The 26889-nt window shown below is 38.1% G+C and overlaps 1 protein-coding gene across 3 annotated transcripts in view; it reads left to right on the forward strand.

Moving 5' to 3' along the window:
- Nucleotides 1-18997, forward strand: part of Sh3yl1 (SH3 and SYLF domain containing 1) — a 55073-nt gene extending 36076 nt beyond the window's left edge. Inside the window, exons 5-10 of one of the 3 annotated variants that reach the window (XM_042267607.2) lie at nucleotides 559-671; nucleotides 1431-1559; nucleotides 3335-3497; nucleotides 4628-4706; nucleotides 17675-17731; nucleotides 18695-18997. In XM_042267607.2, the coding sequence (XP_042123541.1) occupies nucleotides 559-671; nucleotides 1431-1559; nucleotides 3335-3497; nucleotides 4628-4706; nucleotides 17675-17731; nucleotides 18695-18837 (684 nt within the window). In that variant the 3' untranslated portion in view covers nucleotides 18838-18997. Of the gene's footprint in view, nucleotides 1-558; nucleotides 672-1430; nucleotides 1560-3334; nucleotides 3498-4627; nucleotides 4707-17674; nucleotides 17732-18646 lie in introns of all 3 variants that reach the window. The other 2 variants (XM_042267606.2, XM_076559233.1) reach the window with 2 other exon arrangements.
- Nucleotides 18998-26889: the final 7892 nt, after the last annotated feature.

Here is a 26889-nt window from a genome sequence, read left to right on the forward strand (position 1 = left end):
CTGACGTGACGTCCCAGCTCTACATTCTATGAGACTATATTTTGTAGAAGTTTATTTTGAGATCAGAGCACATTTTGTCCTCACCTATTTGATCTTTTCTGGTTATCAATGTGACAGTTTGCAGGTAGTACAGCTGATGATGTACCAGCTGCATTACCTGTTGTCAGGAGGCATAAAAGGGCTGAATGGCGCACAAATATTTGAGATAATTATCAGTGTAAGGCTGGCTGCTGGCCTTATCTATTCAAAATAATGGTATCTCGCCCATATCTAGCTATCTACATTGAAAGTTTGCATTATATATGGTATAGCTGAATTTAAATCAACATGTATTTTATGCAATATTTAGGTGTGGCTGTTTTATTGGTGGGGGGTACTCTTGTTTGTTTGTTGAGACAGTAGACTTGCTAGCAGCCTGGAATTTGATATGTAGACCAGGATGGCCTTGAACACACAGAGATAGACTGGCCTATTCCTTCCAAGTGCAAGGATTAAAGATATACACCACTACATCAGGCAGTATGGCTGTTTATAAATGAGTGGGTTTCTACATTTCAGGTATCGGATTTGGTGATAATTCTGAATTATGACAGAGCAGTAGAAGCCTTTGCAAAGGGCGGAAACCTGACACTTGGAGGGAATTTTACTGTAGCAGTTGGGCCCCTTGGCAGGTGAGTAAACACATACCAAACTATAAAGACTTAAAAAGGTTTTTGTATTATGAAGAAATGTGAATTAAAATGAACAAATGTAATTTCTACAATTGCCAGATGATTAAAGGTCTCTTAAACACGAAATTATAAAAAGAAGAAAAAGAAAACAGTGAGTAGAGTAAACTCTGAGCCCAGAACACATGAGAAAAAAATTAAAGTTTTTCACATGCACATTGAATTGACATAAAATTTAGACTAGTTTTGATGAAGCTAAGTGTAGTCAAATTTTATTAACTGATAAAGGGCATCAGTGTTCTAGAATTTTTTAAAAAAGGTTTTTCTCAAATTAAATAATTAGAATGTGAAAAGGTTGGATCTTTTGAGGAGTGTTTATAACAGTGTAATTTTATTTTCCTCCCCTGTTAACGAAACTATTCTTGGGTTAGTAATCATGCTAGAGAATTAGAAATGCTACTTATTTATGTAAATTAAACAGTAAACCATCTGAAAATGTTCTATGTAAGAAGAATCCATACTCTCAGCACTCTTGGGATGTGTACCTCTGGTTGAGAGGGCTAGCTCTCAACTCTCTCTCCAGTGCATTCCCACCAGGCCCCCAGCCCTTCTACGGCAGTTCCATGCGATATGTTCTCCCATGGCTGCCTTCTCTTCAAGCCACATTAAAACTCTAGCTTAGCCAAAGAAAACCATGGCCTAGGAAGGCAGGCCTTGTGGCCAAGTGATGAGCAGTCATTCTGGTTCTGCCATCTTTTGTAGGAACCTGGAAGGAAACGTGTCCCTGAGGAGCTCTGCAGCTGTCTTCACTTACTGCAAATCCAGGGGCCTCTTTGCTGGCATTTCCCTGGAAGGAAGCTGTTTGATTGAAAGGAAAGAAACTAATCGGAAGTAAGTTCATGCAGTGTGACTTTGATAGATTTTTTAAAATGTGTGATAAGAAGATAATACTTCAAAATTTGTCATCATTTAGGAGTTTACAAGTACACATATAATCATTTAAATGCAGCAAGGTCTATATTTAAAACTTTTAAGATGAAATTGGTATTGCTTGGAACTGGGGAGATGTCACAGCAGTTAATCGCACCTGTTGCTCTTACAGAGGACCTAGGTTTGTTCCCAGCACCCACATGATGGTTCATAACCACCAACCGTAATTCCAGTTCCAAGGGATAAAACTCCTTCTTCTTACCTTTAGAGCACCAGGTAATCATGTGGTGCACATAGATACACACAGACAAAAGACATAAAATATAATAAAATAAGTTAAAAAGTAGTATATACTTGTGAAAATAAAACTTAGAAAAAATAAAACATGTTACAATTTTCTTACTAATACTTTCAACTACCCCCTCTTCCTCCTTAATCTTCTTTTGCTAAATAAGATTATAATCATGACATGTATTAATTGTAAATTATTTTTGCTTAGCATTATAATAAGCACAACCATAAGTTGATGACCAGACAGTATTCAACTAGGTGACAATATGACATTATCGTGCATTGTAGTGAGCACAGCAAATAATCTGTGGGTTAATTAGAAGTGCCTCACAGTGGAAGATTTCCTGTCACCACACTGGATTTGTATTCTTCCATATAAAATAGATACCAATTTTGATTCAAAACCCAATTTGATCTTTAAAACATTTGTTGCTATTTCAGAGCTTTTTTAATCTTGTGTCTGGATAATGTGTTTTTTTTTTTTTTTTTTTTTTTCTCAAGTGGGTCTTAGAAATCAGACCAACAGATATCAGAATCACTAGCCCAAGGGAGCCAATGTCTTGGTGACCCACAGGGCCCTACCATTAGGACAGACATTCCATTGAAGGAATGAATGTTTACACCAGTTTTCCCAAGAGTATAATATTATGCTGCTATCTTGCATATAACAGAACTAGTCTGAATGAAGAAAATTAAGGTTTGCAAAAGTCTTCATCCTATAGAAGCAAGAGTGATGTGTCCGTCCATTTATGGTTATGAAATGCTTTTAGAAACTCATAATTTTAGGTGTTTGGCAGTCTTCTCCCTAAAGCTCAGCTAAATCTTAGGTAATCTACAACAAATAGTCCCTTAAAGAACTGCAAGTCTTTCAAACTTGAAAGACAAATTTTAATTTTGATAAACATTTTAAATCACATAGCCATATATAGTAATTATTTTGTAAAAAAAAAAAAAAAAAATAAGCCGGGCGGTGGTGGCGCACACCTTTAATCCCAGCACTCGGGAGGCAGAGGCAGGCGGATCTATGTGAGTTCGAGGCCAGCCTGGGCTACCAAGTGAGCTCCAGGAAAGGTGCAAAGCTACACAGAGAAACCCTGTCTCGAAAAACCAAAAAATAAAAAATAAAAAAAATAAATAAATAAATAAATAAAAAATAAAGATAACACTTACGAAAATATGTATGCTTTGTATGTTTATGTATTTCTATATAAATGTGTCTGTGTGTGTATTGACATGCTTTTTGTATGAAGAAAAGTACATATCAATATTTATGTTCATTGATTTAGAAAGAGAACGGGATGAATCTAAGAATAGACATGAGGTAAGTCTTGTGGTATCTGATGTATTTCATAAGAGTGGTTACACATGTATGTGAATGTGCTATATTTACCTCCAAAGTACATCTGTATATGTTATAGAAATGTTCCTAATTTTGTGCTTACTAGATTTTACTGTCAGGACATTCGAGCTTATGACATTTTATTTGGAGATGTTCCACGGCCTGCCCAAGCAGAAGATCTTTATGAAATTCTTGATTCCTTTACTGAAAAGTATGAAAGTGAAGGACAGCGCATCAATTTGAGGAAAGTAGCACGGGAGCAGAGGAAGGTACTGTGGAAAGACTTCCTATTTTTCTCAGTGAACTGTCTTAGGACATACTGTCTCTGATAGCAAGTTCCCATTGATATACTGAGCTTCTTTTATGATTCATTTATGTAAAGTCCTCAAAAATGTCCTACAGTTTTGACATTGTACAATGTCATTGTACAATATTTTAAGAATAGTTTGTCTTCTATAATTTTATGTCTTGTAAGATGAAATCTGGTAATGTTAGAAAATCAATACTAGCTGTGCCTTTCTTCCTTTGGTCTCTAATTGAATTCTGTTGTACAGAGTGAAATTGAAGTTTAGAGTTTAAGTTATCACTGCTTTTCTCTGCTGACTGTTCCCTGTGACCATATCACTGGACTTGCAGTCCCTTGCAGATCACACACAGATGTCAGAGGGGCGGGGCTAAGTGCAGGAGTGTACTAGATCACACACAGATGTCAGAGGAGGGGGTAAGTGCAGGAGTGTACTAGATCACACACAGATGTCAGAGGAGGGGGTAAGTGCAGGAGTGTACTAGATCACACACAGATGTCAGAGGGCAGGGGCTAAGTGCAGGAGTGTACTAGATCACACACAGATGTCAGAGGAGGGGGTAAGTGCAGGAGTGTACTAGATCACACACAGATGTCAGAGGGGAGGGGCTAAGTGCAGGAGTGTACTAGATCACACACAGATGTCAGAGGGGCGGGGCTAAGTGCAGGAGTGTACTAGATCAACCCACAGCATAGTCTCACATCCAGTCCTGCACCATACATATGAGTTTCTGGGAGCCTAAATAATAAATGCAGAGAATGAAACCTGTTCAATAAACAGGTTAGAATGTAAAAGGAAAAAAAATCTTTTTTTAAATAAAAAATTATATTAAAAAAACAGCTGGGCAGTGGTGGCACATGCCTTTAATCCCAGCCCTAGGGAGGCAGAGTCAGGCTGATCTCTGTGAGTTCGAGGCCAGCCTGGTCTACAGAGTGAGATCCAGGACAGGCACCAAAACTACACAGAGAAACCCTGTCTCGAAAAACCAAAAAAAAAAAAAAAAAAAAAACAGATTAGAGGCAAAATCATCCTAGTCTCATAAGTAAAAGAAAATTTTTTTAAAAAAATTATATATTTATTCTTGTATCGCACAGGCTAAAGAATTACCTCCAAAACCATCATCAAGACCACAGCAATCCCGAGCACCTGGCCAGCTGAATGCTGGCTCCCAGAGTAAGTGATTCTACTGCAGTGTAAATGTAACAATATTTAAGTAATCATTAAATATTAAGAAAACAGATCATATTGTTATATTTCAATATCAAATAGAAGAACTATGAGCATTTAAGAGAAAAATAAATGTTCAGCTTTTTCTAAGCCATAATATAGGCTTTCATATATGATTTTCCACTGTTGTAATTTGTGAAGACTTCTCTCATTCATAAGACCTTTTTTTTAACCTACAATGAGATTTATATGTCATATAGGGCTTGAGAAATAACTCAGCAGTCAATAACACTCAGTGCTCTTGCAGCGGACCCCGTTTCTATTCCTAGCAACCAGAAAGCAGCTCAAAAACGTCTGCACCTCTAGTTCAATGGGATTGGACACCCTCTTCAGGTCTTTGTGGACAATGCACATGTGTAGTTCACATGCACACAGACAAAACACTCATATAGATAAAATAAAAATAAAAATAAAAATTATTTTGCTGTATTTTCCTAGGCACACAGGTCTCCAAGAAGTGTTTTTCAAACTAGGTGGAATTAACAAAAGCTACTGGGGTCCAGCCCCTCGATAGCCTTCTTCCAGAGTTCCAGATTAATCTGAGGGATACTCTAATAAATCTATGTACATGAAACTCTTCAGTCCATTCACTTTATTCTTTGAGTCCATTCTCTCTGTACGCAGCTTCTATTCTGCTCTCTTATTTAGATCCTTTCTTGCCAGGTTTCTCTCTACAAATTTTGCTGTTCCCTTTATGTGCTATCTTAATTCCTTCCTCTTTGTTCTGCCCCATCTAGGTTCCCATCCATGTAGTTCTTTACCATAATCTTAGCTCCTCTCTCATCTCCTTCTTTCTCACCTTGTTCTTCCTCACCTCTCATCTCGTTCTTCTAGTTTTCTCTTCTATTTCTCCGGTCTAGTTCTTAAATCTCTGAGGTTTACAGTTACATATCCATGCAATAGCAATGCTCTGACTAAGGCAAAGTCACCAGACTTGAATTCCCTCCAGGTCAAAAGGAGGGGCAATACAACCCACACAAAAGAGCAGTAATTGTCAGCTATCATTTGTAACCCAAAAGGGAAGTGACTAATGGGGGCTAAATTTGGTTAATATCTAAGAAAAGGGAATTTATGTGCTCAAACTATATTCTTAGAAGTGGTTAGTTGAAATGTTAAGAACCTATAGAACCTATAAGTCATGGGTGAAAAATAAAACTGCCCTCTTTTTTCCTTCTGTCCCTTTATCTGTTCAAGCTATCTCAGCTCCTGTCATTTTCTGGCAGGGCGGAGGAGTGCACTTGGTAGCTAGGTACCCTGAGTCATAGCCTGCATGTACCCATAAGTAGAAACCCTTTAGTTCTGAGTTAATTGTTAAAGGTAGATCTAAAACTAGAGATAAGTCTTTGGAAAGGTGAAGGTTAACCTTAATTAGTTAATTAATGCATCTGCCAGGTCATCTCAAACAGATAGCCTGGATGCTTAAGTGTGTTCTTAGAGAGTCTGTGAGATATCTCAGATAAGATACTTTCATCCATCCTTCCAGGGATGGTCCTGGCCAGATGCTGCTAATTACCATAATTACAGAAAGGCCTGGAATTAGGGTTTTTGACTGTGTCTATTGTAGCACAGTTGGAGAAAGTTATACAAATACTTTAATTGTGTAGGGGAAATTGTGCCCAATGAATGATAGAAAAGCTACCATAGCATACGAGAAATTCATAGTAAGAAACAGCTAATATTCAAAAGCTAATATCACCATGACTCCTTAGGACTTGGCTTCATCCTCTGGAAGTGTTCTTAACTCTTCCAGGTATAACTTTGTCCTAATCAGCTGAAATGGTATTTCATATTTTTCTTGTGGCCCGCAGCATCAAATTAAGTTTTATAAACACCCAGGTTTCCTCTTGTCATAATATCTTTTAATTTTAAAAGATTTTTTTAAGGCTTTCACATACAAATACTGTCTTTACATCATTCTACCCCTTTCTCTCCCCTCTAATTCCTCCTGTGTTTTTCCAACTCCTTTTCAAATTTATAATCTTTCTTCCTCTTTCATTTTTATTAGTTTTGTTTGTGTATGTGTACAGTGTTTACATCCCTTCCATCCTTCCCATAATGAATATATATGAATTCTATAATAGAAAGATTATAGAATCTTTCTAGCCCTTATTCTATGATGTTCCCTGTGCATTGTAGATATATCAACTAGGATTGAGTACCCAACAGTCAGTTGCCTGCATTTTGACCAGTAGTGACTATCTCTGTAATGGTTTCCATCTGCTGCAAAAAGAAGCCTTGATGAGTAACAAGAACTGTACTTATCTATGGTTATAAGTATTTAGAATGCAGTTCAAAATTATACTGGCTTAGGAAAATGGCCATAGTAGGTTCTTCTGTAAGGTCTATGACCTCATTAGCTATGGGTCGTTGACTCAGTTTCTAGTATCAGGCATGAATTCCCTTAAGAAAGGCTTAAGTCCAATTTGATGGCTGTTAGTTACCAGAAGCAATAAGTGCCACTGTTGCACCACAGGGAATATCTTACCAAGGGTGGTCATTGTTTTAGGCCATAGACTTTACAGATAGGTAGGGCTTACTTTTCTCCTTTGGCCAATTTCCTCAGGGAAGAAGTTACCAAGTCGATTCCAGCTCATTTCCTCCAAGTCCTTTGTCCAAAGTGTGGTGTTTTCAGCAGTAAGGTCTTACTTTTAAATTCTAGGAGACAGCAAAGGGCAAATAGCCTGTAACATAATGTTATTGGGGGCTCTTGGAAGTGAGGATTCCCTTACCCAGCATTGGGATGTCATTAACAAGTCTGTGGATGGTTCTTGGAGAGATCATTTTCACCCCAAGTGTCATTGCTTCATTTAAACTGTAAATATGTATATATGTGTGTATAAAATATGTATGTGTAGATGTATGCAAACATACAATAATGTTTCCCTATGGCTTAGTCAAATATCCTTAGTGTCATGTAACCTCCCCCCCTGTCCTTTCTCTGTATTTCCTTCTCTCCCCAACCCCATTTTCCCATGTCCCCCTTCATAGTACCCATGTCCTACTATCTCACTCCGTAGAGAGCCCTCCTGCACCCCATAGTTCCTTTTTACTCTCCTGATTTAAAGGCAGGTCTCTCCAGGATTCACAAATAAGGAGAACCATATTGTCTTTCTAGGTATGGGTTGCCTCATTCAGTGTAATATTTTCTAGTTCCATTTGTTTGCAAATTTCATGATTTCACTTCTTTCTGGACATATGCCAAAGAGTAGTATAGCTGGGTCGTATGCTAGATCTACTTTAGCTTTTAAGAAGTCTCCACACTGATTTCTATAGTGGCTCTATCAGTTTGCAGTTCTACAACAGTGAATGGGGTTTCCCTTTTCCACACCTTCTCTAGCCTTTGTTGTCAATTGTTTTCTTGTTCTTGGCCATTCTGTCTCGGTTAAGATGAAATATCAAAATAGTTTTAATTTGCATTTTTGTAATTATTAAGTATGTTGAACACTTAAAGATATTTCTTGGCCATTTTTTTCTTCTTTTGAGAACTTTTTGCTCTGATCCTTAGCCCATGTTTTAATTTGGTGGTTTGTTACTTTTATTCTTTGTTTTTTGAGTCATTACATATTCTGGATATTAACCATCTATAGGATGTTTAGCTAATGAAGGTTCTCTCTGCTCTGTACACTTTCTCATGACCATTTCCTTTGCTGTACAGATACTCGAATAGTTTCATGAGATCCTATTTGTCAATTGATGACCTTAATTTCTGGGTAAAATGTAGTACTAGTCAAGAAATCCTTTCTTACTCATATATCTTATACATTCTGCTTATGTTTTCTTCTATCGGTTTCAGCATTTCAAGTTTCACATTGAGGTCTTTGATGCATTTGAAGCTCATTTTTGTGCAGTATGATAGATACTAGCCTAATTGCATTCTTCTACATGTGGACATCCAGTTTTCACCACAATATTTGTAGAAGAAAGTGTCTTTTTTTCCAGTGTGTATTTTTGGCATCTTTGTCAAATATTAGATAACCATAATCATGTACACACGCAATTGGGTCTTCTATTTAGATGTTGGTTTTCACACTGGTGCCATGCTGTTTTTATCACTATATCTCTGTAATATAGCTTGAAATCTGGTGTGGTTATTCCTCCATTCTTTTGATCAAGATTACTTTGACTATCTAGGATCTTTTGTTGCTCTGTATGAACTTAAGGACTTTTTTTTCTATATCTGTGAAGAATGTAATGGGGATTTTGATTGCATTGAATCTCTAATTTGCTTTTGATTGAGTGGTCATTTTTTAAAATCAGTATTAATTCTACCAACCCATGAGTGCAGAGGTCTTTCCAGCTCTTAATGTTTTCATCTATCTCTTTCCTTAGAGACTTAAAGTTTTTGTTGTAGGAGGTCTTTTACCTTCTTGGTTAGGTTTATTCCTAGATATTTTAATTATTTTCATCTTTTCTTATGTATTTGTGTTTTGTCTGCATGTATGTGTGTGTACAATATGTGTATAGTACACAAGGAGGCAAGAAGAGAGTGTTAGATCCCTGGGCCTGGAGTTAACAGGCAGTTGTGAGCTGCCTTATGGATACTAGGAATCAAATTTAGGTCCTCTAGAATAGCTGGCCTTTTTCTAAACCAGAGCATAAATTAATGAAACAGAAACAAATAAAATAATACAAAGAATCAATAAATCTAAGATCTGGTTTCTTGAGAAGATAACTATGATTAACAAATCCTAGGCCCAAGTAATCAAAAGATAGAGATAACCCAAATTAATAGAATCAGAGATATACAGTGAAATACCACCATATAGACATCAGAGAAATTCAGATTATAAGGAAATAGTTTAAAAATCCATAGTCCATTAAGTTAGAAAAACTTAAAAATGGACAAATTTCTAGGTTCATCCAAACCACTTAAATTAAACCAAGAAGAGATCAACAGCCAAAGAGATCACATAGCCAAAAAAGGAGATCAAAAAGTAATAAAAAGCCTCCTGACTTTAAAAAAAAAAAAAATTCCAGGACAGATGGAGTCACAACAGATGTCTATCAGACTTTCAAAGAAGATCTACAACCAATACTCCTTAAATTGTTCAAAACAATAGAAACAAAGGAGCACTTCCAAACTCCTACAAATCAAGAATTACTATAATGCTCAAACTAAATAAAAATACAGCACCAAAGAAGATAATAGGCCAATATCCCTGAGGAACATAGACACAAAAATCCTCAACAAAATAATTGCAAAACAATTACAAGATCATCCATAACAATTAAGTTGGCTTTACCTCTGAGATGCAGGAATAGTTCAATATATTTAAGTTAATAAATGTAATAAATCACACAAATGAACTTAAAGACAAAAATCACACTGTCATTTCAAAAATAGGACCTTGACAAAAACCAACATGCCTTCATAATGAAAGTCCTAAAAATAGTAGGCCAGGAGGGTACACCTTTTTCTTAACCACTGAGCCATCTCTCTACACTCTTTTTCTTTTCTTTCCTTCTTTTTTGGTGTGTGTGTGTGTGTGTGTGTGTGTGTGTTGAGGCTATTGTGAATAGGAGTGTTTAAATGATCGCCTCAGGATGTTTGTTACTAGTATCTAAAAAGAATACTGATTTTTGTTAGTTGATTTTTTTATCTTACCAGTTTGTTATTGATCAGAAGTGTTGATCATTTCTAGAAATTTTCTGATGGAATTTTGGGAATCTCCTAACGTATAGTATCAAATCATCTATAAATATGGATAACTTGACTTATTTTTCCTTTGGAATCCCTTTAATTTCCTTCTGTTGTCTTATCCCTCTAGCTAGGTTCAGATTGCTATATTGAAAAGGTGTGGGGATAGTGGACAGACCTGTCTCATTCCTAATCTACATTTGGATGATGTTGGCTATGGGTTTGTCATATATAACCAGGGGCCTAGCCGTGGATGTCTGCATCCAGATTTCTCAGTCCTTGGATGGGGTTTATGGCACAACTATTAGGGTGTTTGGCCATCCCATCACCAGAGTAGGTCAGTTCGGGCTGTCTCTTGACCATTGCCAGCAGTCTTTTGTGGGGGTATCTTTGTGGATTTCTGTGGGCCTCTTTAGCTCTTTGTTTCTTCCTTTTCTCATGTGGTCTTCATTTACCATGGTCTCCTATTCCTTGTTCTCCCTCTCTGTTCTTGATCCAGCTGAGATCTTCCACTCCCACAGGCTCTCTTTCCCTCAACCCTCGCCCTTCATTGCTCCCACTCATGTCCAGGCTGTTCATGTAGATCTCATCCATTTCTCCGTCATTGGGCGATCCCCGTGCCTTTCTTGGGGTCCTGTTTTCCAGGTAGCCTCACTGGTGATGTGAGTAGCAGTCCAGTCATCCTTGTTCCACATCTAGCATCTTCCTATGAGTGAGTACATACCATATTTGTCTTTCTGAGTCTGGGTTACCTCACTCAGGATGATTTTTTCTAGATCCATCCATTTGTCTGCAAACCTCATGATGTCATTGTTTTTCTCTGCTGAGTAGTATTCCATTGTGTATATGTGCCACAATTTATTTATCCATTCTTCAATTGAAGGGCATCTAGGTTGTTTCCAGGTTTTGGCTATTACAAACAATGCTGATATGAACATAGCTGAGCAAGTGCTCTTGTGGTATGATTGAGCATTTCTTGGGTATATGCCCAGGAGTGGTATAGCTGGATCTTGGGGGAGATTGATTCCCAATTTTCTAAGAAAGCGCCATATTGATTTCCAAAGTGGTTGTACAAGCTTGCATTCCCACCAGCAGTGGTGGAGAGTTCCCCTAGTTCCACATCCTCTCCAGCATAAGGTGTCTTCAGTGTTTTTGATCTTTACAGCAGATATCATGGTCTTCTGGCCCTTACACTCTTTCCACTCCTTCCACAGTGCTCTCTGAGCCTTAGGTGTAGGAGATGTATTGTAAATTATCAATAAGCTCTAAGCATTCCATAGTTAGTTTTTCTCTGAATTTTGACAAATTATGGATATCTATGATGGTCTTCTACAGTGGGTAAGAAGTACACTTATCTGTGGGTATAAAGAGAAGTATTTAGAATACAGTTAGGGATTATACTCATGTACTAAAGTGACAGTAGTAGGTTCTCCTCTGAGATCTATAACCTCACAAGCTGCAGGTATTCAAGCCACTGGGTTTACAACACCAGGCATGAATCCCCTCTTTTTTAGTAAGTCTTAAGTCCAATTAGACAGCTGTTGGTTACCACTGAGACATGTATCTTGCCATGCTAATCATTGTTGCAGTTCATAGGCTTAGGACAGCTTTTAAGTCCTGGAGGCTTTGTTGTGTCATATTTTCATTTTTATTTAGTTCTAGGATTTTTAAAACTTCTTTGGTTTCTTTTTTGACTGCATATATCAGTAATGTGTAGTTTAATTTTCATGAGTTTGTATACTGCCTTGTGATCAGATAGGATACAGGGAGTTAGTTCCATTTTTTTGAATTTAAGATTTGTTTTATGTCCCAATAACTGTCTACTTTAGAGAAGCTTTCATATGCTGCTAAATAGAAAGTATATTCTTTGGTGTTTGGATTGAATATTCTGTAGATCTCTGTTAAGTCCATTTGATAAATGATGTCATTTAATTCTGATGTTACTCTGTATATCGTTTGTCTAGATGGCCTGTTTTTTTTTTATGAAGTAGAGTATTAAAATCACCTATTATTAATGAGTTGAAGTTAATCTTTATGAAACTGATATGTCAGATATATATATATATATATATATATATCTGACATATATATATATGGTTGGTAATGTCTTCTGAGTTAATTATGCCCAGATTAGAATGAATTGTCCTTCTTTTTCTCTTCTGATTCATTTATTTGGGGTCTATTTTGTCAGATATTAAGAGAGTTATCCCTACTTGCTTCCTGGCCCCATTTGATTGGCATTCTTTTTTCATCCTTTCCCTTTAAGATAGTGCTTATCCTTGAGGTGAGATGAGTTTCTCATACACAAGAGACAAATGGGTTTTCTTTCTTAATCTGTTCAACTAACCTGTGTCTTTTGATTGGGAAGTTGAGGCCATTAGTGTTTAAAATTACTGTTGAAAGGTGTGTATTGATTGCTATCATTTTATTGGTTCTGATTTTCCTTGTGTGTGTTCTGAGTTCTGTTTTGTATTTCAGTAATTTTAGTTTCATTTGTTTTCTTTCTATAGTGTCATGGCTGTACTTATTCTTCTCTTCACTACAAAAATATTGCTTCCAATATTCCCTGTCAAGCTGGTTTAGTGGACATTAATTCTTTTAGTCTGTTTATATCATGGAATGATTTTCTTTCTCCTTTGAAGTGTGGTAGATAGTTTTCCTGGGTATAATAGTCTAGATAGGGATCCATTGTCTTTTAGATCCTAAAGTATATTGCTCTAAGTTCTGACTTTTAAAGTTTCCATTGAAAAATCGGCTGTTACTCTGATGGGTTTTCCTGTATATATGACTTATGGTTGTCTCTTGCAGCTTTCAGTACCCTTTTTTTGCTCTGTATACGTGTTTAGCTATAATACACTGTAGGGCATTTCTTTTCTGGCCCTGTCTACTTAATGTTCCTGGTGTGTACTGGCTGGTTTTGTGTGTTAACTTAGAGCAAGCTGGAATCATCATAGGAAGGAGCCTCAGTTGAGGAAATGCTTTGATAAGATCCAGCTGTAAGACATTTTCTCAATTATTGACCAGTGGAGGGGAGGGCCCAGCCTATGGTGGGTGGTGCTATCCCTGGGCTGATGTTCCTTAGTTCTATAAGGAAGCAGGCAAATTTGTGTGTCCTATGGTTCATCTAAGTAGTTCTTTTTTTTCCTATTTATTTATTTATTTTTCTTTATTAAGAAATTTTCTACTCACTCCTCATGCTATCCACAGACCACCCTCCTCCCTCCTCCCACCCTGCAGCCCTCTTTCCCAAGCGACCCCGCATCCCCACATCCCCCAAATCAAGGTCTCCCATGGGTAGTCAGCAGAGCCCATCTCACTGAGCCTAGGCAGGTCCAAGCCCCTTCCCACTGCACCAAGACTGTGCAAGGTGTCACACCATAGACACTGGATTCCCAGAAGCCTGCCCATGCACCAGGGACAGATCCTGATCCCTCTGCCTGGGTGCTCCCCAAACAGTTCAAGCCAAGCAACCGTCTTCCATGTCCAGAGGGCCTAGTCCAGTCCCATGGTTGCTCCACAGCCACCAGTCCACAGTTCATGGGTTTCCACTAGTGTGGTCCATCATCTCTGTACATCCTCCCATCATGATCTCGACGTCCCTTGCCAGCAGTATCTCTCCTCTCTCTTATCAACTGGATTCCCAGAACTCAGCCTGGTGCCTGGCCATGGATCTCTGTATCTGACTCCATCTGTCACTGGACAAAGGCTCTATGATGACAGCTAGGTTATTTGCTAGGCGGGTCACCAGAGTAGACCGGTCCAGGCACCCTCTGGACCACTGCCAGCAGACCAAGGTGGGGGTCAACCTTGTGAATTCCTGAGAGCCTCCCCAGCACCATGCCTCTTCCTATTCCCATTCATCTAAGTAGTTCTTATTAGAGAACATTTCTATGGGACTAGTGGGTTTAGCAGGGCATAGGATACTGTACTGGCATTTTATATTAATTATGGGGTTTTTGCATTGTGACCTGGTCATGTGAACTTTTTTCATTGGTTGTGTGTCTGATGTGCCATTCTAGCCTACCTCAGGCTGGACTGGTACAGGAACTGGGAGACCAGAGCTAGGCCTGGGAATATACAAATGGTGTGGTGGGTGTAGAAGTAACCATCTTATTAAATAAGAAACACAGAGCCAATTCAGAGATGAAAGCCCAAGAGGTCAGAGCTAAGAGCCTTAACATTAACCGTGTCTCTAATCCAATCTTCCAAGGGTGCAGATCTTGCCTTTAATAGCCTGCTCTGCATTGGCTCTGTATTTCTTATTTAATAAGGCAGTTACTTCTACAGGTGGGGTTTTAGAACTGAGGAAATTCACCAGAGAAAGGTTGTTCAGGAACTATGTGGGGTAGGGCTGGGAATAGTGCCAGAAGACAGGGTCTTTACGTTGGTTAGGTTTGGTCAATTTGACATAAGCTTAGACATATCTGGGAAGAGGGAATCTTAATTGAGGAATTGGCCTGAGGCATGACTATGAGGGTTTTTAGTTTGTTTGTTTTGTTTTGTTTTTGATTGATGATTGATGTGGTAGAACCCAGACCATTATGGGCAGTCTCACTCCTGGAAAGGTCATCCTGGGAGGTATAAGAAAGGTAGTTGGCCGTTGAACATGTTCCTAAGAGCAAGCAAGTTAGCAGCTTTCCTCCATGGTTCCTGTTGACGTTTCCATCTACTTCCTGACCTGACTTTCCCTTAATGATTGAGTGTGACCAGGGCATGTAAGCCAAATACACCTTTCCTTCCTAAGTTCCATTTGGTAATATTGTTTATCACAGTAGTAGAAGGTGAACTAGGACAGTCTGTCATCACTTTTTTTTTTTTTTTTTTGATTTTTTGGTTTTTTTTCAAGACAGGGTTTCTCTGTAGACCAGGCTGGCCTAGAACTCACAGAGATCCACCTGCCTCCACCTCCTGAGTGCTGGAATTAAAGGTGTGCACCACCAATGCCCAGCTCTGTCATCACTTTTTAATGACACTTAACTATTAGAATTGTATTTTTCATGTATATAGTTTATTAGCAAGTGGATTATATTAAATGTTTGCTACAGTGGGTAATATTTCATAGAATGGAACACAAAGGTGTCTATACCTTGGATTTTGCCCTTCAAGAATTTTCAGTTTTGGAAAACCAATATTACATGTTAAAATGCAACTACTATCAGTAGAAGAAGGAATAGAATAAATAGCAATGTTTTCATGAGCACAGCAGGCTTGTCCCTAGTCCCACTTTTATGTTCCAGTTCCATTTTCTTTTATTTTTAGCCCAGGTTCGTCACTCATATTGCTTCCTGACATTCCTTGTCACAAACATTACCATCTTCATTTACCACCTCAAAAGTTCTCCACAATGAATACCTTCAACCACATATGTTCCCAAGCATATAATACACCCCCTAACATTCTCCCACTGTCTGTCACAGCTCTTGCATACCTCACTTCTGTTTGTATTAGAACATTTTAAAGTGTTTCTCAGGCAAGGGTAATTGTCTTTCCTTGTTAACAGGATCATGTTCAACCCTATATGTTAGTGAATTTAAATTTCTTCATATATTTTTTGGAGTTTTAGATTTACTTTTTTAATGAAAAATTCATTTTATTGGTCAGGGTTTTTTCTGTGGTGTATTTATTGCTTAAATTGTGCAAATATTTGTATTCTAAAGGCTTTGTCATTTGGGTTTGGTATATTTAACATTTATCCTGGGTATATGTTCATGTATTTTACTTACCACATTAAAGTTTTAATTGTTATGTGAAATATGTCTGTCGTCTGTAGTGCAAAGTCTAATTGGTCTTAATAATAAAAACCTGGAGTCAGATGTTAGGGTGAAAGATGATAGGTCAGAAAAGCAGAGCAGCCAAAGTCACTTCTTACCTCACCAACTACTCAGCTGGAAGGGGCTTAGCTCCAGTCTCCGCCTCACCTTATCACTTCCTCTCTCCACCGAGCCATATCACCTCCTGTTTCCTCCTTACAAGTGCTGGGATTAAAGGTGTATGCCATTACTGCCTGCCCTATATCGTTAACTAGTGGCTAGCTCTGCCCTCTCTCTGATCTCCAGGCAAGCTTTATTTGTTAGAGCACAAACAAAATATCACCACAGCCCCCTACTTTTTATAGATTCATATTTTTTAAATCATGACCAAGAAGGTCTTCCTACCTTGTGTTGAAATACTGTATTCAGTTCCTTGGAGTTTCTTGTGATCGTGTTAATGTCTGATTTAGGGATACTATTTTTCAAATACTTTGAGATCATTTTATTGATTCTCTCTTCCTTTATCAATATGTAAGTCAAAACAATGTTAAATACCTTTATTCACTCTATAACATTTGGATTTTCACCTCTTGTCTTATCTGTATATTTTCACTGTTTCATAATCTCTCCTTGCTGTGCTTTCTATTTGTAGAGATGTTATTTCATGTCAGTAAAATTTTTAGTTTCTTTTGTCTTTTCATTTAGATTTCTTTCCTGGTACAGAAGAGTCATGGTTCCCATTTCCATTTCAAAGTTGAGGAAATCTTAGTTGGCATATGTTTATCTAATATATGGTAATCTACCCAAAATTATTTCTATTCAGTTTCTTCAAGTAGGTTCTCCTGGGATATCTATATTACCTTCCTTTTCTATATCTTTATATTCATGTGGCAAGAAGTGATTTTTGAGACAGCATTTCCTGATCTCTAGTTTATGGAGGAATTCCTCAGGGCCAGCCCAGCTGGAGCATGGAAATATTGTTTCAAGGTTGAAAGTGGGTGCTGTACATCCTTTCTACTAGGAAAGGCCTGTTGATTTTCTTTAATTGGTCATAGTAGGATTCACATCAGTGTGGTTTATAGTCTCTAATTCAAAAGCAGAAATATGATTATTTAATTTAAATAATTGGTATTCATAATGTGTTGTAAGCATATCCCATATGACTATTTAAATTCATCCTGAACTTCAGATATCTGTGAGAAGCTATACAGTGGCTCATCTACATGATGTCTGAAGTTATCTTAAGGGTTAAACAAGAATGAATGTTTAGAGATCCCTATGTGGGGCTGCAACCTTGCTTGCTAAATTGTTCTGTGCTTGCTTCTGGAACTGTGCATGGAGCAGTGTCAGGCACTTCAGCTACTTTTGCCTTGTACATAGTCTTTGTAGGACATTTAGGCATCTCTCAGTTTATAGCCTGGCCCAATAGTGTAAACCTTTAGCAAGGTCAGGATTTGATGTTTTGTGTGTTTTATCTACTGTAATAAGCTTTTAAATCTTCCCCTATTTTACTTTTATTTTAACAGGTAACGGAAATGAATATAAGCTATATCCTGAGCTTTCTAGCTATCATGAGAAAACTGGTAAGTAACAAGCTATTGTTTAAAAATGATTTATAACCACCCTACAATCACAAAATTTCCAGGTAATTTATAGGTTATGAAAATATATAGAAAAGTGTTCAGGACTCTATTCATGGCATTTTTAAAGAGTAAGTTTAGTTGTAAATATTCTTCAGTGACAAATGGTATGCTTTTGTTCTCTGAAAGGCTTTGAGAGACCAATAGAGACTATTCAGGAGCAAGCATTACCATTGCCAGCCCATGGTTTTCTAGTAAAAATATTTCTCAACTTGTTTTACTTAAATATTCCTTAGAAATTTTTCTTGAAAGAATTAAGCACTTTTTAAAAAAGTGAATTGAACACACATCGAGGCCAAAGATTAAAGAGCCATTAATTTAATGTCCTAAACTTTTACAACTAAAGTCTTCAAATTATGTGTTACTGGATTTATAAACTATTGACAAATTAGCCATTTTGTATAAGTATAAAGAATATTGTCAAAAAATCAGGTAATCAAAATTTTAAATATTGTCATATAGATAAAAATATTTTAAATGTCTTTCTAGGTTTTTTAGAAACTAGATTTCTGCTATTCTGGGTTTTCATGCCTCCTGCTGTGATCCCATGGCACTGGTCCTGTTGTAAGGCAGTGTCCACACACAAGGCATTTGTGGAGGCCAAAAGACAACTTCTAGGAGTCAGTTCTCTCCTTCTACCATATGGATCCTGGGAATCTGTTTTAGTCTTTCATCCTTGAAAAGGAGAAAATTCTAAGTTTAATGATGTGAACATTGCAGGGATTGAGCAGTGTGGGTTCTGACACCCTTTAGGAAACCAAAAATTAAAAGCTAATCAATCAGTTTCTATCTTAACAACCCATACTTCAACTTCTTTCCTAAAATAATTTACAATCCAATTACATTTTCTTGTTTTAGGTAGTTTGAATCAGCCAATAGAAGTGACAGCACTGTACTCTTTTGAAGGGCAACAGCCAGGTGATTTGAATTTTCAAGCCGGAGACAGAATCACAGTTATATCAAAGACGGACTCACATTTTGATTGGTGGGAAGGAAAGCTTCGAGGTCAAACTGGAATTTTTCCAGCCAACTATGTAACTATGAATTAAAGTTCATGCTATTTTGTTATTTAATAATTACACAAAAATATTTCTACACAGACAGGATTCATTTATTTACATTAATCTGTTTAAACACATCCTTGCTCTGCAAGTATTTTATCCAGTTGGAAAAGATTTTTCTCTGCATATAAATAAATGGTTAAATTAACATGTTGCTAAATACTTTGTATTAACTTAATCACATAAACTATTCTACAGTTGTCAGCAACAATTTTTATGGTCATGTTTCTTTTGTGCTTATCAGACCCCACTGACCCTTGACTAATCTGACTGCTTATTACCACAGTTTTAGTGTAAACAAAGCATGTCTGGGGAGCACTGCTCACTCTTATATGAACATGGGTCAACCTCTGAACATCTGGGTAGGGTAGAGGTTTGTTCTTTTCATTTAACAAAGTTTAGGTGATTAAATGAGCTCGTGAACATAAAGAATAGAGGCCCCACAGAGTAGAGGGGCCTCAGAGCCTTTAGGAAGAAAGGCTCTGTTTGTCTCCCACCCTGCCGTGTTTTGCTATCCATTCTCTCCCAAAGACAAACCATAGAAAATACAATTTCTGTTCCCAATAAATCTTAGAATCTAGAACCTCTTTTTCTTAAACCAAATCTCCATGCCTAGAAATAGGAATCTTCCCCTATGCCTCCACCTTTCCATCTTGGAACTAACCATAAAGAAATTCTATGATGTGCTTTGCCTGGTAAGTCCTAAGATCCACACTAGGCATCAGGCAGGGAATATCAGGTAGTGGCTTCCATCATGGAACCCAAGTATAAATCAGTCTGGAGGCTCCCTTAAAAGATGTCTCATAAGATGATAATCAAATATATTTCCTTTATTTCTCCCTTGTTAACTTGTCTTTTGAGGATGAGTATCATCATGACATTGTATGGCTGGCAGAAAATTGATCACTTCCTTTTCTCCTCTAAAGTAAGCACAATAAAATCATTTTGCATAACATGGGAAACACTTGCCCTGTGCCAGAACTTACATTTTTTTGGTTAATTTGTAAACCTCAGACCAACTTTAATGACTGATCTTAAACAATTTATCCAACCTCTATGCCTTAGTTTTTCCACCTCTGATGATTGCATAAAATGCTTAGAACAGTGTTGATCATGTAAAGAAATCATTAAACACCAGCAACTAGTGTTGCATTTCCTTACATGACAAAGAACTGTACCTTTTCTAGTTACCACTTGGACTGCATATAACTAAAACTAAATGTGAAGAAGCCTTGTTTTGCATTTCTTATGTTTTCAGGTGCTGAGGTGGCTCACTGGCACAGAAACAGCACAGTTCAGGATGCCTTCCAACACTAATTCTGCCAGACCCGTCTTCCTCCTAGAGTTCATTCTCTTGAGTGCTTTCTTTTCAGATACCTGCTTAACCCCTCAAAGTATAGAGTATCAGACCACTGTCCCATCTGCTGAGCCCTGTCTGGGAGACTCAGATCCCAGAAGCTTTGTGTTGTCTAGGGAGCAGTGTCTCAAAGCTACAGGGATGTTTGTACTCTCTCTAACAGGTCAAGTGAAAATATGGACAGATAAACTTGAGGGTTGGTCCACAGGTATTTTCAGAACACCTGTTTTGTTGAAGAAAAACTGAATGCGGCTAATCTAATGAAGAGGAAGAACAATAAATTCCTAAGTTAAAACTAAGAAGCTGCAGTAGTTTAGTCACTGATAAATACTATAAAGAATATTGTTTATATTCTTTTTATATATTAAATATATATTTATATATTAAATACTATAAAGAATATTATTGGTAGCACATAGAAGCAGGATTTGACTCCATCAAAGGTGGCTAGGGAGACCCATCCATGGAGTATGTGGCATAAAGACACAGGACAGAGAAAACTCCATAGAGAACTCAAATTTCCTGCACAATGTGATGACTGTAATTGGTGATGATGTGTCCTGTTCTTGAAATTGCTAAGACAGTAGATTTTAAGTATTTTCTCCCCTATGATGGGGAGGTGAAGTAATATATACTCTAAGTAGATTTAATTACTCCACAATGTTTACATAGTCCAAAACATTTCTCACACATGATAAAGATATCAATTTTACTTTTCAACTAAAATGTTTAGAAAGAATCTTTAGGTAAAATTAGAATGCACTGGATGTATGAAAAGATTTTATAAGCAGAAGAAACAATGAGTATTGTACCTTCACAGGTCGTGAAGGTAAAAAGAAGGCTTGTTGCACCTAGGATTGCAGAGACCCATGGAAGAGGTTTTCATTCTGTGTATCTATGACAGAGGAATACCCTTGTTGTCCTAGAACTGTAGATGGGCACTGAGAAACAAAGGCTGTGAACATGACCCAGCTAGATGTTTTAGAGGTTTGTATTGTTAATGGAATGGTTTGCAGGGTAAAGAAAGGTCATCAGTAAGCTGTGTGCTCCATAGTAGAATAGTCACATGGGAGAAGTGGGTAGGCTTAGTAAAGATAGAAAAGAGGCAAAAGGAAGATGTGGTTATCCTTTTCTAACATATTAATTTAGGGATCCCACCAGACACATCCAAGTAGAGTTGTGGGTCTGTAATGAAGTGGAAAGATCTGAAGTCAATACTAGAATCTGGAAACATTTGCTATGTAGTTTATGATTTAAAATAGGGAGAGGATTTGTTATGAGGGAGCAGAGCTATACCTGTGCACAGCTCCTGTCAGGAACAGGAACAGAAGAAAAAAATTCTTATGTGGGAAAAAGATGTCTATGTAGGCTCATAGTTCTGAATACATGAGGCAATGAACAGTGCTTTGATGTGGGTACTCAACAATTCCCTCAGTCACCATGGGCATCCCAAGAAGAGCACCAGTGGGCAGTCACCTGAGTTAGCACTGGCAGATGCTCTTAGGCAGGTAGAGTCTGGGGCCAATATTCATGCTTATACTCATAGGAAGGAATAAATTCTTAGGCTATATCCTGCTGGCAGAATCGGTGAGTGGAACTATGCAATTTTGAAAGCTTTTGCTGTAATCTCATGAAAATTTGTTTGGTTTTTATCCTTGGTACTTGAAAAGTCTGAAAGAACTCTAATTGGTCTAAAACATCAGGAACTGTATAGACTATTCATTTTAGTGCCAAAAGGTATTCATTTCCCAGCTGTATACAACAATAACATTTAAAACAGCTTATATTATGTTTGAAAACTGTTGACTTTAGATTAGACAGTCTGGAAATAAACCAATTTCTGCTAAGGATTAGCTGATGAATGCAATCCAGAAGACTTCCCCAAGCTCAGATCAGTAGCTCTGGGAGCTCCCTTAGGAACCTGGTTATTAAATGAACTCAGTGAGATTGGTACAATCATTGGCTCAGTGATATACACACCAAAGCATAGCTGTTAAATTTGGGGATGAATTAATAATTTGCAAAGATATTCTATATCACTGAAATAAAAAAGTCGAGAGTGAAACAGTGTAAATATATCATTTAATTATACTTTAAAAGTATATATTTAAAAGGAAACCATACATTCAAACTGATAACAGGGCTGCATGTGCCCAGTCTATACAGGATATATTAGCTGTAAATGTATATTTGTTAATAAGAAAAGTTATTTAAACTTATAAATCTATTTGACAAGCCCTAGTGAACAAATCTAGATCTATTTTTACTGCTGTGATCCTGGGAGAGAGGTGGAAGGAGGCAGAGTCACTGTCCTAGGAACACTAACCTCACTGGCTATATAGACAGCCAAAGGTAGTGGGCAGTGTGGTGCCCACTGCCTTACTACTGAGGGCATACATGCTGTCAAAGGCCAGAGAACCAGAGAATCACAGCAGCTGAATGTAGCTCTGTCAACCTACAGGCCATGAATCTGCTATACTAAGGAGACACAGAGATCCTTTATTAGGTCTGCAAGCCTGAGGTTGTTGCTGTTTAGAAGGGTATTAAAGCTCTGTAGAAATGGTGATAACCTTATCCTCTAAGATGCTGCCCCTTCTCCCAGAAGACCCAAGTGGAAGCAGAGGCCAGGCTGAGGACCCAGGGCTGAGCTCCTATGGTCACCTGTGTGTCATCAATTACATATCCTACAGGCATTCCTCTTGGTCTATGCAGAGCCAGCCCTGCCATGGAGGCTATCTAAATAACTGCTTTTCAGTGCAGAACATAAACACCTACTGGTGATCTCATGTAAAAGTGTCAGGCAGGACAGCTGTCACTGGAATGGAGCCTGATCTACAAGACAGCTTTGGGTTTCTAAAGGAAAGGGCCTGGCTTCAAACCCTAAAGCCTAGTAGTCTGGAAAATGTCTTAGAGTTTCCCCTTCAGAAGAGGTCATATTGTTAGCTGTAATGCTCAAAATGACACACAGAAAGTAGAACTGTTAGTAAAGTAAGAACAAGATAAAAGGTGGGTTGGAGACCCTGTGTTCTGATTAGTTTTATTTTGCAGTTTGTTTTGGTTTAGTTTTTGGCCACTTGACACAAACTAGAGTCATTTGGAAAGAGGAAACCTCAGCTGAGAAAATGCCCCCACCAGATTGGCCTGTAGGCAACAATCTAGAGGTATTTTCTTGATTAATGATTGATGCAGGATGGCCCAGCCTACCACTGTGTGTTGTGTTACCACAGGGCAGGTGGTCTTAGATGGTATAAGCAAGTAGGCTGAGCCAGCAATGGAGAGCAAGCCAGTAAAGAGCATTCTTTCATGATCTCTGCTTCAGTTCCTGCTTCTAAGTACCTGCTTTGAGTTCCTGTCCCTACTTCCCTTCATTAATATAAGCTGTAAACTAAAATAAACTCTTTTCTTCCCAAGTTGCTTTCAGTCATAATGTCTTAATCATAGCAATAAAAAAGAAACTAAGGCACCCTATGTGGTTGTTTGAAAGAAAATGGCCTCCAAAGGGAGTAGCACTATTAGGAAGTGTGGCCTTGTTGGAGTAGGTATGGCCTTTTTAGAGGAAGTGTGTCACTGTGGGGACAGGTTTTGAGGTCTGTTTTGTTCAAGCTTCCCTCTGTATAACACTGAGGCCACTTCCTGTTGCCTGCGAGCCAAGATGTAGAACACTCAGCTACTTCTCCAGCACCATGTCTGCCTGCATGCCACCATGTCTTACCAGATGATATAAACCTCTGAAAATGTAAGCCACCCCAATTAAATGTTTCTCATTTTTAAGTGTTGCCATGGTTATGATGTCTCTTCACAGCAATAGAAACCCTAACTAAGACACCCTATGAGCATTATTTTCCGTCCAGGGGTCTCATGCCAAATGCAACATTTGAACAACATTGGACTTGCAGTGGAAAGATAAGGGGAAGCCTGCTGTGTTACTCACAGGCTCACTTTTCAGGGAGTCTTCAGGAGGTGCCTATCTTTGATCGTGATGTCTTTGTACCACTGGGTTATTACTCATAACCTTCCCAGATACACTCTTGAAAGAAAATCCTTCTGAAATGATGAAAATTCTACCAGATGTCAAGCATTCCCCTGATAAAGCAAATTCCCTCCCTTTCTTCCATCCTCCCTTCAAATTCCCTTTCTTACTTCTACACTTAATTTTTTTCATGCTTCTAGTTGAGTTGAATAAGGGTAATTTAAGTTGAAATAACTTGCAAAATGATTATGATAAAAATGTCATAAACCATAAAAAAGAAAAGCATGTCACATTTCTAAATGTGGCGTTTATAAGTGAAAGCTATGATACCTAGGATTAAAACTTGATGTCTACCTTAATTTCATGTCATACTGAGGTCTGAAGAAATTATTTTGTACAAGTAAACAGATGATAAATATGAAAGATATTTAAAGACAGAAAGTGAACTCACCATGCCAGAATGAGAAAACAATGAAAATACCCTATTGTAACATGGAAGAGACGCCCATTGCTGCACAATGACAAATAAATAATAGAACACATGGCAGCTCCTCCTAAGAGAGAGTTTAGGTTGGTTTAGTATAAAAAGAATCAGGAGGGCTGGAGAGATGGCTCAGCCGTTAAAGGCTAGGCTCACAACCAAAAATATAAAAGAATCAGGCAAATACAGCACTGTTAGACCAGCAGACCATCACAATAGTAAATAAGCATTGTAGGTAAAATTCTCTAGGTGTTCAGAAGTTTAACTGAAAATGAGTTAAATACACAGATTGAAGAATTTCACCCTACAGATGCCAAGAGCAGGAGTCTTCTTCCAGGGAGGAGCCCCCTATCCATTATCCAATACAAAGTGATCATCCCTGAAAAAACGTGTACATGCAAGCAACACTGAATGGATTCACCAGGTTATATTTATGTATTTATATGCACCTATATAAAAAAATGAGGAGGCCAGGAATTTGAGGAGTTTGGGGTGGGGGATGGGGTCATGGAGGAGTTGGAGGAAGGAAACAGAATGGAAGGATATGATATAATTATATTTTAATTAAAAAAAGAATCTCATAAGAAAAAAATAGTCTGTTCTACTGCTGTGAAGGGACAATATGACCAAGGCAACTCTTACAAAAGAAAACATTTAATTGAGGGCTTGCTTACAGTTTCAGAGGGCTAGATCATTATCATCATAGCAGGGAGCATGGCAGGTATGCTGCTGGAACAGAAGTTGAGAACTTTACATCCTGACTTCAGAGAGAGAGAGAGAGAGAGAAAGAGAGAGAGAGAGAGAGAGAGAGAGAGAGAGAGAGAGAGAGAGAGAGAGAGAGAGAGAGAGAGAGAGACTGAAACACAGGTTGTGCCTCTGGGCCTAGGGCCTAGAGGCTGGGGTGACCTCAAAGCCCACTCCTAATGGCACTCCTCCTCCTACAAGGCCATGCCTACCTCATCAAGTTCACACCTCCTAATCCTTCTAAAACTGTTCTACTAGCTGAGGCCCAAGCATTCAAATATATGAGCCTTTGTGGAGCATTCTAATTCAAACTTCCACAGAGTCCTTATGCTAGCCTGGCTGGCTATCAGTCAATTTTGTCAACAATTTGGCATTGATAAGCAGTCAAAAATTGCCTGGCTAGCATCCTCTCAGAACCACTGACCAGTAATGCCCTAGTAAGTTTCTAGCCAGTACTCTTCCATGGTATCCAATAGTACTTCCCTGAGACTTCTGATCAATGGTCTTCTAAGAATTCTGACCATTACCTTCAGAGGTACTGACTAGTGCTCTCCCAAGCTACTTGTAATACCCTCCAAGGCAGCCAAGTGTATTTTCCCAAGTTTCCCAGTCAGTGGTGACCTCTCAAGACACTCAGCTAGTACCATTAAACAGTATCCAACCTGCATCCAGTTGGCATCTTGAGGCCCTGGATTTCATGCCAATGCCAGGTTAGTCTTTAGTTGGCTAGGCCACTGCCATTGTGGTGTGTGACTCTCCTACATATTTTTATATGTTTATTTATACTATTGTGTAAGAATGTTCCAAATGCCACAGTGTGAAAATAGGCTGTCTTCAACATAAATTTTATTGGGGACCAACAAGCTCAACAGGTTAGAAAGAGGAAGAAAGGAAGGAAGGAAGGAAGGAAGGAAGGAAGGAAGGAAGGAAGGAAGGAAGGAAGGAAGGAAGGAAGGAAGGAAGGAAGGAAGGAAGGAAGGAGACTGTAAGGAGGTATATTTGGCTATACTATTAGAGGGTTCTTTGCAATTTTTATACTTGTGTGCTTCACTGTTGAATGTTTCTCCCTGGAAAGCCCTCCACACTTTGATACAAGCTGTAAATAAAAAGAAATCCATCTTAAGTGGCCTTTTTCTCTGGGTGGACAAAGCCATAGTGTGTACACACTACTTCATGATCAGAAATTCTGACAGCCTAGATCCCAGAATTCATCTGTGTTGTGGTTTGAACATGAAATGCCCTCCATAGGCTTTTGCATTTAAACACTTGGTCCTCATCTAGTGGCACTATTTGGAAAAGTTATGAACCTCTGAGGAGGTAGGTAATAAACCATCTTCCTGCCTTTACTGCCTGTTTCCAAACATAGCTAAAAGCTAATGCTCCAACTAAAAGCAAAGCTAACACTATCCATGTCTATAACTTTCTAGAGCGGAAATACTAGATGTCTACATCATTTGACACAGAGCATCCTACAGGACTCTTTGTTTA

Source organism: Peromyscus maniculatus, chromosome 22 (assembly GCF_049852395.1).
Source record: "Peromyscus maniculatus bairdii isolate BWxNUB_F1_BW_parent chromosome 22, HU_Pman_BW_mat_3.1, whole genome shotgun sequence".
NCBI lineage: Eukaryota > Metazoa > Chordata > Mammalia > Rodentia > Cricetidae > Peromyscus > Peromyscus maniculatus.